The sequence below is a fragment of the Staurois parvus genome, unplaced genomic scaffold (assembly GCF_062004578.1).
Source record: "Staurois parvus isolate SC_StPar_1 unplaced genomic scaffold, SC_StPar_1.0 ptg000769l, whole genome shotgun sequence".
Lineage (NCBI taxonomy): Eukaryota > Metazoa > Chordata > Amphibia > Anura > Ranidae > Staurois > Staurois parvus.
The window spans coordinates 946543-960189 of NW_028318565.1; the positions used below are offsets into that span (position 1 = coordinate 946543).

The 13647-nt window shown below is 48.2% G+C and overlaps 4 protein-coding genes across 4 annotated transcripts; 2 read left to right on the plus strand and 2 right to left on the minus strand.

Annotated features, from left to right (window-relative positions):
* Positions 1–4127: 4127 nt before the first annotated feature.
* LOC149444879 (histone H2A type 1) lies at positions 4128–4601 on the minus strand. Its single transcript, XM_089654490.1, has one exon. The coding sequence runs from the start codon at positions 4576–4578 to the stop codon at positions 4186–4188; it is 393 nt and encodes a 130-aa protein (XP_089510616.1). The 5' UTR covers positions 4579–4601; the 3' UTR covers positions 4128–4185.
* Positions 4602–4876: 275 nt separating this feature from the next.
* On the plus strand, positions 4877–5336 carry LOC149444880 (histone H2B 1.1-like). Its single transcript, XM_089654492.1, has one exon. The coding sequence runs from the start codon at positions 4895–4897 to the stop codon at positions 5273–5275; it is 381 nt and encodes a 126-aa protein (XP_089510618.1). The 5' UTR covers positions 4877–4894; the 3' UTR covers positions 5276–5336.
* A 4631-nt stretch (positions 5337–9967) lies between these two features.
* Positions 9968–10378, plus strand: LOC149444881 (histone H3). Its single transcript, XM_089654460.1, has one exon. The coding sequence runs from the start codon at positions 9968–9970 to the stop codon at positions 10376–10378; it is 411 nt and encodes a 136-aa protein (XP_089510586.1).
* Positions 10379–11874: 1496 nt separating this feature from the next.
* Positions 11875–12566, minus strand: LOC149444882 (uncharacterized). Its single transcript, XM_089654485.1, has one exon. The coding sequence runs from the start codon at positions 12562–12564 to the stop codon at positions 11875–11877; it is 690 nt and encodes a 229-aa protein (XP_089510611.1). The 5' UTR covers positions 12565–12566.
* Between the last annotated feature and the right edge of the window lie 1081 nt (positions 12567–13647).

A 13647-nucleotide genomic window follows, 5' to 3' on the forward strand; every position in this document is an offset into this window, starting at 1 on the left:
ACCGCAATCCTTAGGGGGGTGGGAGAGAAGAGCCGGATGCAGTGGGCCTCGAAGGAGGAGAAGGATAGGGAGGGGGGGTTGGAGAGGACCTGGAAGGTGCTCAGCGCTGGTAGGAGCATACCGACCCCTCCGCCTCTGCGTCCGCTCGGTCAGGGTGAATGGGTCCAGATGAGGCCTCCATAGGAGAGGGCAGCAGGGGAGGTGGAGTCAGTGGCCTGTACCCAGGTTTTGGTGACCGCTAGGAGGTTGAGGGAGCGGGAGACAAAGAGGTCGTGGATGGCGGTGAGCTTGTTGCAAACCGAACGGGCATTCAGGAGTGCAACCGAGAGGGGAGGGGTGGATGTGAGGAGGAGGGGGACAGATGTGAGATTGAGTGGGTTGCAGTGATTGGCGTGAGTAGGGGGGTGCCAGGAGGGGGAGTGGGGAGATGGGGGGCCAGGGTTCGGGGAGATGTCACCGGCGGTTAGCAGAAGAAGGAGGTTGAGGAAGGTGCAGGAGCACCTGGGTCTGTTGGTGGTGGCATGTGGGTCGTCGGGGGACTGGAGTATCAGGAGGAGGTGGTGAGAGCCGTAGGGGGGGGGAAGGAAGAAGTGAGGGTGCAATGTAGAGCTGTTTTGGGGGAGTAGGGGGTTAGAGGGAGGCAAGTTTGGGGATGGAGGAGAGGAGGAGGAGTGCAGGTGGCATGCTAGGGTGGGTAGAATGCTGATCGAGTGGGAGAGGAGGGAGGTTTCAGTCAGGACATGAGGATGGGGAGAGTCCGTTATGCCATGTCGGAGTTCAACAGTGTCCAATCATAGGAAGGGAGTGGGAGTGGTGGGAGGTTGGGGCCGCAGCTGGCTGGTTGCAGTCTGTAGGTGCTGAAGGCCGGCATCTGCGGGTTTTGTGGCACGGCAATGGTGGGCACAGTGGTGTGGCGGCTGGTCGAGCCGTGGGACGCGGTGATTGGAGGTGTTGTAGGCCCGGCGTTGGGGTTGCTGGAGGCCTGGCGTCGGGAGGCGTTGAGTGCAAAGCTTCGGGAGGTGATGAGGGCCCGGCGTCAGGAGGTGTTGAGGGCCCGGCGTCAGAAGGTGTTGAGGGCCCGACGTCGGGAGGTGGTGTAGGCCGGCGTCGAGAGGTGGTGCAGGCCGGCGTCGGGAGGTGGTGCAGGCCTGCGTCGGGAGGTGGTGCAGGCCCATGTCCGGAATGGGCTAGGAGTTGGTGGGCTCCTCCGTCAGATGGAGCGGGGCTCAGGGATGTACGTTTCAGAGGCACGATTGAGAGGAGCACGGTGGGGAGGAGATGTGGCAGCGGTGGCTTCCCCACTCGGGGCCGGTGGCGGCTAACCCTCTTTGTGGCAGCGGGGACAGTTGCTGCTTCCTTCGATCTGCGGGACCCGGAGCAGGGCGTTGCAGCAACAATTTTATAATTATTTTATAATTATTATTATACAGTAATTATATAGCGCCAACAGTTTGCTCAGTGATGTACATTACAATGGGAGACAGTACAGCAACAATACAGTGCAATACACAAGGGTTCGAGGGCCCTGCTCCTTGGAGCTTACAATCTAGGAGGGAGGGGATAGTGGTACTGGAGGATGTACATTACAATGGGAGACAGTACAGCAACAATACAGTGCAATACACAAGGGTTCGAGGGCCCTGCTCCTTGGAGCTTACAATCTAGGAGGGAGGGGATAGTGGTACTGGAGGAGGTGGCTGTGGGGGATGGAGTGGTAGGAAGAGTGGAGGAGATCTGCAATTAAATGAGGGCGGGGTAGGCTTCCCTGAAGAGATGGGTTTTCAGGCTGCGCCTAAAGGTGTGGAGGGTAGGTGAAAGTCTGATGGATTGGGGTAGTGAGTTCCAAAGGATGGATTATATATATTAATATTATATATTTTAATTATGATGACAATTATACATTAATAATAGAAAATGTTTTCAGTGTGAGACTCTGGGAAAATGACATCTTATTCCAGGGACTGATCTTATCCGCCTTCCTTTAGTTGTGATGAGTTTCTTCTGTTTACACCGTTCAATATTTACCAAATAACGATCCTCCCAACCGAAAGGGAACAGATCTCATCACCTCCTTCACACTCCACGTAGAAAAAAAGATATTTTATTATCTGAAGGAAACGTCTATAACTGTCATTGGATCAACTTTATTATTATACATATAACTTTATATTATTATAACTTTCTAATTGCTTCATTCAAATCTCCCGCCGGAATTCTGTGAAATCACAGACAATCCGCCCTCTTACCGCCAAAACCGATACAGAGAACCGACCGCATCCATTTACCGTTTTATCTGGGAAGATCGATCAACCCTTCCATTCATTCCAGGCTCTGCGATCAGCCAAACATCATTATAAGGACATTGCAAATATTCATATAAAGAACGTTTATTAAGATTTATGTTTTCCCTCCAATCCCTCATAATACAAAACCCGACAAGATCTAGTTATTAGTCTGTTGATTTAGTTGCAGAGAAGAGATCAATGAAAAGTCTACAGAACAAGAAAACACTTCCTGCACTAGAAACATCGACACCGAGATCTCCGGATACATTTCTATGGACTTCTCGTCAGACAAACATTACTGGCTGATGGAGACAACGCCCACAGCTGTGATTGGCTCAGAATCCGAATTCTCACCGCAGGGATTGTGGTTTATCGTTCCAGAGAAATATTCCGCCCGATTATACCGCCAAATCCGAGCCGGAGAACAAAGGAGATCATCAGATGAGACATTTATCGGCGATGAAACTATCCGTTAGTCATTCTATATAACAGGATGACGTCATGTATAGAAATATAATTCTGCAGTTCCACCAATGAATCTGTCCAATCACCTGAATATAGTGTGTGATCAGTAATCGGGATGGATCTGGTTCGGAATGCCGGATTTTGCATTCTTAGGTCTGAGTGACAAACATGTCGGTGATCGCAATGCGCTTGTAACGATTGTGGCCAATCAGCCTCGAATAATGAAAGGGTTAATGGATGCTTTACAAAGAAACACATTTGATTCTTCAGATATGTAATATTTCCTCTATCGATTCATTGTACATATTTCAATATTCTGGATGTGATATGGGGGGGGGGGGGATTTGTAATTGCTAAAAGTCTGACGGAAGGACAAATACATATATCTGATGAAGAATCGTACAATACTTTATTCCCATCATATAGAAAGGTAGAGATCTATCTCACTCATGTTCTGTATGTTGGGGGAGGGGAATCCTGGATTCTGGGAATGGATACAAGACAATATATGGAAGTAATCATCAGAATCCATTTCTAGTCATTGTGATTTAGTCCGCAAACACATTGGATATAGAGGATCCTGGGGACAGAGATAACAGAACAAGGATTGACATGACTCAGTAATCTCCGACATCCATCTGTAGACATTCCTGACTAATCAATACATCTACTTGGAATGAGAGCGATGATATTTGTCGGATAAATGTCTCATCTGATGATCTCCTTTGTTCTCCGGCTCGGATTTGGTGGTATAATCGGGCGGAATATTTGTAACGATCCAGACAATTCCGGCGGGAAGAATTTGATGACAGTTTGAACTCTGAGCCAATCACAGCTGTGGGCGGTCCCTTCATCATCCAGTAATGTTTTCCTTACGATAAATCCATAGAAATGTATCCGGCTTTTGTATTATGAGAGGGAAAGCTGAATTCCAAAGTGGAGCCAACAGACAGTTCTGGGCGATTCCTTCAGATAATAAAACATTTGTTTCTTCTCGGAGTTTGATGAGATCTGTTCCCTCAGTCGGGAGGATCGTTGTTCGGTATATATTGAACGATCTCAGATCTTCAGGAGAAACTCCTCACAAGTGAAAGGTGGAGATCAGTCCCCGGACTCCGATGTCCATTTCCTGGAATCTCACACTGAAATCATTTGTATTATTAATTGTATGAACCTTCATAATTGTCATCATAATGAAATGTAACATTTATAATGTTCTCTACAGATGGATTGTCCAATCACGTGATGGCAGGATATTAGACTTGAGGGGGGTCATCCCTCCCCAGGACTTGGTGTCCTATCACCTCCCCGGGAGATAGAGAGGAGTGTGGGATTGGTGTCCATAGAAGCCGTATGTCCGCCCTTTGTATAGAGATGTGGGGGGCTCTGAGAAGAGCCGTTGTGTTGGCGGATAGAAGGGAATCCTGTGGGGGGATTACTTGCTCTTGGCGGCCTTGTGGCTCTCGGTCTTCTTGGGCAGCAGCACGGCCTGGATGTTGGGCAGGACTCCTCCCTGGGCGATGGTGACGCCGCCCAGCAGCTTGTTGAGCTCCTCGTCGTTGCGGACAGCCAGCTGGAGGTGTCGGGGGATGATGCGGGTCTTCTTGTTGTCTCGGGCGGCGTTGCCGGCCAGCTCCAGGATCTCAGCCGTCAGATACTCCAGGACGGCGGCCAGATAGACGGGAGCTCCGGCCCCGACCCGCTCGGCATAGTTGCCCTTCCGGAGCAGGCGGTGAACACGACCGACGGGGAACTGCAGACCGGCCCGGGACGATCGGGTCTTGGCCTTAGCCCGAGTCTTGCCTCCTTGTTTGCCGCGACCAGACATGATTGGATGACTGACGAATCACACACAGATAGGCCCCAGCAGCCGCTTCCTCTCCTTTATACACTCCATGCTCTGACGTCACACGCTGGGATTGGTTGCTTTAGAATTCAGTCAACAGAGATCAGACTTGTTTCTCCACCAATCTGTAACTGAGAAAAGAAAGCATGACGTCATCATCCATCACATGACGGAGTACTCCAATAGAAGAGTGAGGAGGGATGAGAGTCCTTTGCATAGGCCGCCTATAAAAGCAGCACATGAGGGCGGCTCCAGCACACTTTCTCCGCAGCCAGCCAAACAGTGGTGAGCCCTGATCATGCCTGAACCAGCCAAGTCTGCGCCGGCGCCCAAGAAGGGCTCCAAGAAATCCGTGACCAAGACCCAGAAGAAGGACGGCAAGAAGCGGAGGAAGACTAGGAAGGAGAGTTATGCCATCTACGTGTACAAGGTGCTCAAGCAGGTCCACCCCGACACCGGCATCTCGTCCAAGGCCATGAGCATCATGAACTCCTTCGTCAATGATATCTTCGAGCGCATCGCCGGCGAAGCTTCCCGCCTGGCTCATTACAACAAGCGCTCCACCATCACCTCCCGGGAGATCCAGACCGCCGTCCGCCTCCTCCTGCCCGGAGAGCTGGCCAAGCACGCCGTCTCCGAGGGCACCAAGGCCGTCACCAAGTACACCAGCGCCAAGTAATCCCCCCGCCGGGGCCCCATCATCCCAACAAGGACACAAAGGCTCTTCTAAGAGCCGCCCACCATTCCAATCACTGAGCTGTCATCACATTGTATTGCCGCTAGAGGTCCCCCACACGTTACACTAAGGCTGGCCATACACTATAATTTTCTTCCCAATTTCCTTTTAAATTTACCTTTTATGTAGTGTAAGGGCCTGCCTAAATGGATACAATTGAAAGTGTTTAGGTTTGACCTCCATATTATGTTTTTTGGTAAAACTAAAGCAAAGTTCTCAAGAAAATTGTATAATGTATGGCCAGCCTTCCACTGTAAATTCGTTCTAGGGACGGACTAACCTGCACGTTGGGGGGATGGGAGGATTGACTGCAATGCTCAACACTCCCATTAGGTGTCACTATATTACACACATAGACGGGAAGGATTTTCTTGTTTCTCTTTTCTGCTCTGCTTGATACATTGTTACACGTAGTAGAGGCGAATGTTTAACTCTTCACTGACTGATATATGTGCGGCTGTAACATGGCATCATAGGAAATTATACAGAAATCATGGAGACATTACTCCATATATTACTAGGAATAGATTTACTGATTTCATATAATGCGAGATGTGGAAAACGCTACATTTCAACGGTTTTATTAAACTTTGGAATTAAAAAAAAAAAAAAATAAACAAAAAAAAGTGCATTTCTGATAATGTGGTTATGCTGGATCTGCTTGGGGATTATGGGAGGAATATAAAGGTTACATATTACATTTCACCTTTTTAAATATATAGGTAACATTGCTTTTAGATCTGGGATTATGGGGGGAATATCATGGTAAATAAACATATTTTGGATAAGTAAATGCATATAAATTTTTTCTACATGAGATTTATGGGTGTATTTTGGTGGATACACATGCCAAGGATCATATTTTATGTATTTATGAAAAGACTATGGATATTGTTGTTTTTCAAAATGGGGATTATATGTGGAATGTCAGGGTTAAACATGACTTGGGACATATTTGACCCCATTCTGATGTAAGAATAGCATTTTTTCAACATCGGGATGATGGGTGGATGATTGCAGATACACATGTCAAGGACCATATTTGAATTGTTTCTTAAAATAATACGGGTATAGTTATTTTTTTATGTGGGAATTATGGGTGGAATATCATGGTTAAACACGCCTAGGAACACATTTGACCCCATTCTGATAAGAATATGAGAAAAGCTTTTTTTCAACATGGGAATTATGAGTGGAATATTGTTTTTTAACATGCCTAGGTACACATTTGACCTCTTTCTGATCACAAATATGAGAATAGTTATTTTTCTACATGGAGATTATGGTGGATACACATACAAAAGAACCATGTTTGAACCTATTTCTAAAAAGGTTATGAGCATAAATATTTTTCTATATGAGGATTATGGGTGGAATATCATGGTAAACATGCCAGAACACATTTGCAAAAGGGATAACAGGGAGTTCCAAATGGGCAGGGGTAAGGGTAGTCCAGTAGGCACTAAGGGCAAGCTGTGTAGGAGCGAAGCATAACTCCGCAGAAGGGAAACCAAGAAACACAGCACCGCTAAGTGTGTACTGTGAAGATACTTAATAGAAAGAAAAGCAGTAACTCACATCTTAGAATTTAAAAACAGGCTCATGGCTAAGAGGGTGAGACATCTACAGCCAGATGTTGTGTGATTCCACCCATAATCTCCATATAGAAAAATAACTATACCAATATTCTTAGTAGAAACATGTCAAATATGGGTGTTGACGTGTGTATCTGCAACCATCCACCCATAATCCCCATGTAGAAAAAAAATTATTCACAATTTTTGTTTTATATCACAAACTGGGTGGAATATTATGGCTATAAATGCCTAGGAATACATTTGACCCCTTTCTGACAAGAATAGAATATATTTTTTTTCTACATGGAGATTAAGGGTGAAATATTTTATTTATTTATTTTTTTAACAAATAATTTTTATTCATAGAATACAGAACATATAAACATCAATGACCTTTGCTTGTTATGAAGTCAAGTAGTACACAGTAACAGATGTTGGCTTCTTGAGAAACTCAATAGTACAATCAGATCAATGTTCAACATGAGGAATTCACAGATTGAAACGTTTATAAATGGCAAGTACAAACATCAAACGTGACGTAACACCCCTCCAAATCATTGGATTCAATCAACTCCATGGCCACAGGTGTATAAAATCAAACACCTAGGCATGCAGACTGCTTCTACAAACATTTGTGAATTATTATTATACAGGATTTATATAGAGCAGACAGTTTCCTTAGCACTTTAAAATATAAAGGGAGATAATACAGCAATGTGACAGTTCAATACTGTAATGGTTAGCAGGGCCCTGCTCCTTAGAGCTTACAATCTAAGAGATATGTGAAAGAATGGGTCGCTCTCAGGAGCTCAGTGACTCCAAGCGTGGTCCCGTGATAGGTTGCCACCTGTGCAATAAGTCCATCCGTGACATTTCCGGGCTACTAAATATTCCACGCTCAACTGTTAGTGGGATTATAATAAAGTGGAAGCAACTGGGAACAACAGCAAATGAGCCACCAAGTGGTAGGCCACGTCACATGACAGGGCGGGGTCAGCACATGGTGAAGAGCACAGTGGACAAAAGTCACCAACTGTCTGCAGAGTCAATAGCTAAAGATCTCCAAACTTGGTGTGGCTTTCAGATTAGCACAGCAACATGAATAGAGAGCTTCATGGAATGGGTTTCCATGGCCGAGCAGCTGCATCCAAGTCTTCCATCACCAAGTGCAATGCAAAGCATCAGATGCAGTGGTGTAAAGAACTGGACTCTAGAGCAGTGGAGACCTATTCTCTGGAGTGACCAATCACGCTTCTCTGTCTGGAAATCTGATAGACGTGTCTGGGTTTGGAAATTTCGAGGAGAACAGTACTTGCCTGACTGCATTGTGCCAAGTGTAAAGTTTGGTGGAGGGGGGATTATGGTGTCGGATTATTTTTCAGGGGTTGGGCTTGGCCTCCTAGTTCCAGTGAAGGGAACTTTTAAGGCGTCAGCATACCAAGACATTTTGGACAATTTCACGCTCCCAACTTTGTGGGAACAGATTGGGGATGGCCCCTTCCTGTTCCAACATGACTGCACACCATTGCACAAATCAAAGTCCAAAAAACATGGATGAGCGAGTTTGGGGTGGAGGAACTTGACTAGCCTGCACAGAGTCCTGACCTCAACCCGAAAAAACACCTTTGGGATGAATTAGAATGGAGAATGTGAACCAGGCCTTATCATCCGACATCAGTGCCTGACCTCACAAATGCGCTTCTGGAAGAATGGTCAAACGTCCCAATAGACACCCTCCTAAACCTTGTGTACGGCCTTCCCAGAAGAGTTGAAGCTGTTATAGCTGCAAAGGGCGGGGCCACCTCAATATTAAACCCTACGGACTAAGACTGGGATGTCATAAATGTCCATGTGTGGGGAAAGGCCGGCCGACCAATACTTTTGGCAATATAGTGTAAATTTATGTATTTATCTTTTTTTTCCTCTCTCTTTTTCATTTGAGCATTCAGTGAATTTCAGGTGCATCAGATTAATACACAGAATGGAAAGTGGAGGTTACAAACTGTAATAAGGTCATCATGAATGGGGGGGGGGTGCATTGGACCATTTTATTTCCCTCCCCTTTTACTTTACGTCATCTAATTTACTGAATTATGGACAGAAATAGTCCTCTCTCGGAGATTGCAATTCTTACATTGATAAGACGTTTGAATATATAATTATAAACATCTTTCTTATCAATGTTTTCCCATCTGGCAGTAAGGAGCTCCCAGAGAGATCGGGATATTCTGCTAACAGAGATAACCTGCAGATCTTGGCGGGAATTAAAAAAAAATCTGAAAATATAAGACACATAAATAAAATAATGTTTGTTACAAATAAACTCGTAACTGTGAAATGAATGGGATGAATTGCTGCAGACTAGATGTCCGCCTCCTCACATCCTCAGCGATAGATTGTCATTGTGCCATCAAAGTCCACACTGTCCTCGCCGGGATCGGATTGTCCTTGGAAGTGGGATTCGGAGAGAAAAGGCAGAAATCACATTGTATCTCCTCCCAGATCCGCACACAAGTCATGTCTCTTGTCATCTCGCTCTTCTATAGACAATACATTGCAGCCCTTCTGACTGTCCCTGTTAGTCCACAATTGTGCTGGATGGACCGAGATGGGCGACAAACGTTCTGCTTCTTAGTCCCGAACAGAAGAATCATCGGATCCGTGAGATCGGAGGAGGATCTTCTGTCATCCCATTCACTGTATTATGGAGGAATCCAGTCCGATGTCAATGGATGTAATTGTTACATTGTACAGGGAGTCTCTGATCTCTGATTATTAGCAGATCTCTGATTAATCTTCTCTTCTTTGGTAGTAAGGAGAGCTCCGAGCATTGTATGATGTGGAGGACCTCCCCTCCCCCACCCCTGACACAGCGGGCTTCTCTACCTACAGAGATAACGTGCAGATCCTGGCGGGCTTTTTGAAAATTCCGCTTTTTTTATGTAACCCAATCATTAGAAGGGGCGTGACGTAGTTCTCCAATCAGAGGGCAGGGATGTGTATAAATCTCTCTGCAGAGCGGCTTCAGTTCCCATTCCCAGCCCAGATCTGAGAAGTAATGGCTCGTACCAAGCAGACCGCCCGCAAGTCCACCGGAGGGAAAGCTCCCCGCAAGCAGCTGGCCACCAAAGCCGCCCGCAAGAGCGCCCCGGCCACCGGCGGAGTGAAGAAGCCTCACCGCTACAGGCCCGGCACCGTGGCTCTCCGAGAGATCCGCCGCTACCAGAAATCCACCGAGCTGCTCATCCGCAAGCTGCCCTTCCAGCGCCTCGTCCGAGAGATCGCCCAGGACTTCAAGACCGACCTGCGCTTCCAGAGCTCCGCCGTCATGGCTCTGCAGGAGGCCGCAGAGGCTTATCTCGTCGGACTCTTCGAGGACACCAACCTCTGCGCCATCCACGCCAAGAGGGTCACCATCATGCCCAAAGACATCCAGCTGGCACGCCGCATCCGCGGAGAGAGGGCCTAGACCCCCCCGCAACAGACATTCCACACAACCCGCCAACCAACGGCTCTTCTCAGAGCCCCCACCTCCCCCCACACAGAGCTCTACACTACCGAACTACAATGAATAGGATAGACCGGAATCTATAATACAAGTTATCGGGCAATTCCTCCTCTCGGCGCCCCGGGACCGCCATTCCTTTACTGGTTTTATTCGTTTCTACAACCCATAACTAGACATGGAATGTGAGACATACAATGAGATCCATCCGAATGGGCCCCTTCCAGACGGAGATGTCACTATGGGGGGGTCAGTTATGTCCTCTCTTACCTCCTCCGATACTACATCGGGGTCATCACAGATCACATCGCTCCGCCGGGGCGGCACACGCGGACACACCGGGATGATTCTTCCTTCTGCTCTCCGTGTGCCGCCCCGGCTGGTTTTCTATGGAAAATACAATTCATCATTCTGGAGAATCTGGAAACTCCCTGAAACCTTTTCTGTCTCACGATTCCCTATCGATCATCTGGGGGGTAATCATTGCTGCAACTAGAACAGGTGACATTTTGGCGGGACATTAGAAATGTTCCTTTCCACCAATCAGAACATCCGACGTTTTATCTGTCAGCCAATAGCAGACTGTAGCGGATCTTCCCTGGAGACTCGCAGAGCCCGAAGATCGGTTGTTTTCCTCCAAATGGCACCTGGAAAGCCGCTCCCCGTGTTGTATTGTAGAGGCGATCCATCCATAGGAAGGAGTCCATTGTCCGCACAACACGATGTTCTCGGTGCGATCATTAGATCCCGTCCAGAGGATGATGTGTCCCCGATCATTACATGGCGTTTCCGTACAACTTCCACAATGGCCGCAATAATAATGAAGGCTGGGAATTCCTTGTAGAAGGATCGGGAAATGTTCATTGTTACCCCTCCCCCCCCATCCCACAGTGTGCGGGAAATGTTCATTGTTACCCCTAGAAATTCTGAAGGACCCTCTGCACACTGGTATATACCCTTTCAAGCAGACTATGCAATAAATAGGGATATTTAGATCACACATATTGCAATACATGTTTAAACTGGTCAACTGCGTCAAAGTAATCCCTCTATGGCCAGTCCTACTCTGCTCTGCCTACGCAAATGCTACCGAGGACACAATGCTAACATAGGGGAAAAGACAATGGTGAATGTTGTTACCCCCCCCCCCCCCCCACCGACAGTGTGCGGGAAATGACAGATCTCCAATCCGCATATGACCGATGTCTGTGTGTGGAGGGGGGTCGGGCCTGTGAAATGTATCGGGGGGATCTCTCCTTTGGCCAACCAGTAATCATTTGTAGGATTGGAGGAATCATTGGATGACCTATAAGGGACAAGTATACAATGTATGGAGACAGGAGGAGGGAGAAGACGGCTCGTGGTCGGTGTATGTATGGAGAGCTCTGTTGGGAGGAGGTGGGGGGCTCTGAGAAGAGCCTTGGGGGGGGGGGGGTGGAGATGAAGGAGGTCGCCGCCCATTACTTCTTCGGAGCGGCCTTCTTGGGCTTAGCCGCCTTCTTAGCTGCCGGCTTGGCCTTAGCGGGACTCTTGGCGCCTTTTTTCGGCTTGGCTGCAGCTTTGCTCTTCTTGGGGCTCTTGGTCACCTTCTTGGCGGCAGCCTTTGCTGGTCTCTTGGCGGCCGGCTTCTTCTTGGGGCTCTTGGCTGAGGTGGATGATTTGCTGGCCGCCTTCTTCTTGGGGGACTTGGCGGCCTTCTTGGGACTCTTGGCTGCGGTGGGGGCTTTGCTGGCCACCTTCTTCTTGGGGGACTTGGTAGCCTTCTTGGCGGCCGGTTTCTTGGGCTTCGCCTTGGCGCCGTCGGGCTGCTTCTTGTTGATCTTGAACGATCCGGAGGCCCCATGGCCTTTGACCTGGACGAGGCTCCCCTTAGTCACCAGCGCCTTGAGGGCGATCTTCAGGCGGCTCTTGTTCTTGTCCACATCGTATCCTCCGGCGGACAGGACCTTCTTCAGGGCGGCCAGGGACACCCCGCTGCGCTCCTTGGAAGCGGACACGGCTTGGACGAGGAGCTCAGACACGGCAGGACCGGACGCCTTCTTGATGCCTTTCTTGGCTCCTCCTCCGGCTGACGCCTTCTTAGCCGGCCTCTTCTTGGCGGCGGCCTCCGCTGGAGGAGCGGCGGCTGGGGCGCTCTCAGTCTCCGTCATGACTCGGGAAATGTTTCCACAATAGTTCATTACTAATTATACGGCGCTCCGCCTTATATACAGACCTTCTAACGCTGCGATTGGTTGACACACAACTCCACTCTGTCCTGCTATTGGTTACACATCAGACACGCCCACCCTGTGTAATTCCAGTGTTGGAGTATATTCTCTCCCTTCATGTGTTTCCCCGCTAGATATAAAACAGATTTTATTCCAAAATAGGACGATGTCCGATGTGCACCGGGGAGCCGATCTGCTCCCTGGACTGTCACTTATCGGGGGTCACTTCCAGCTGTCAGGAGCTGCTCACGAGGCTGAACACAGAGGCTGCAAACACAACCATCCTCCGGAGTGGGGGGCCCATTCTGCCTTCTACCTGCTTGGGGGGACACATTCTACCCACAAAACAATCTGCTCCCATCCCCCACTACAATCCGCTTCACATTACACGAGGGAAGAGGGGAGATCGCCAAACATTTCCCTCTAATACACAACTCGGCTCATCTCTAGCTGACTACAAGGAGCCGGGAACAAAAACATCGGCCGATCACAGGAGATCCTTGTGTCCTGTCATGGCAGACATTGGGACAGATACAAAGGGCTCCGCCCATTACAGGGTGTCACGTGTCATGGCCTAGGGGTCATTATTGGATCATCATCACTAGAGATGAGCGAATCGAACATGGCGAAGTGGAATTCGTTTAGAAGAATAGGAAAAATTTGATTTGCGCCGAATCCGAAAATTAGCAAACTTCGGATGCACGAATAAAATTTTCCCAAAAATGGCGGCGACATGTGTGGCGACGGAGCGGGGATCTCTGGGAAGGCACGCAGACAAGGCGCGCTGACCCATAATGCATTCATTCATGACATGTGATCGCATTAGCCAATCAGCAGCCAGCCAGCCAGCACTGTGTAATGGTGGAGCTATAAATCGCGGCCATCTTAGAATTCTCCATTAGCCATTAGGTCATTCAAGAGAGACAGACCTGTCTGTATTAGGGACAGAGTTAGGGCCACAGAGACTTTAGGGCCACAGAATCGTTACTCAGGGCCACAGAATCGTTACTCAGGGACACAGAA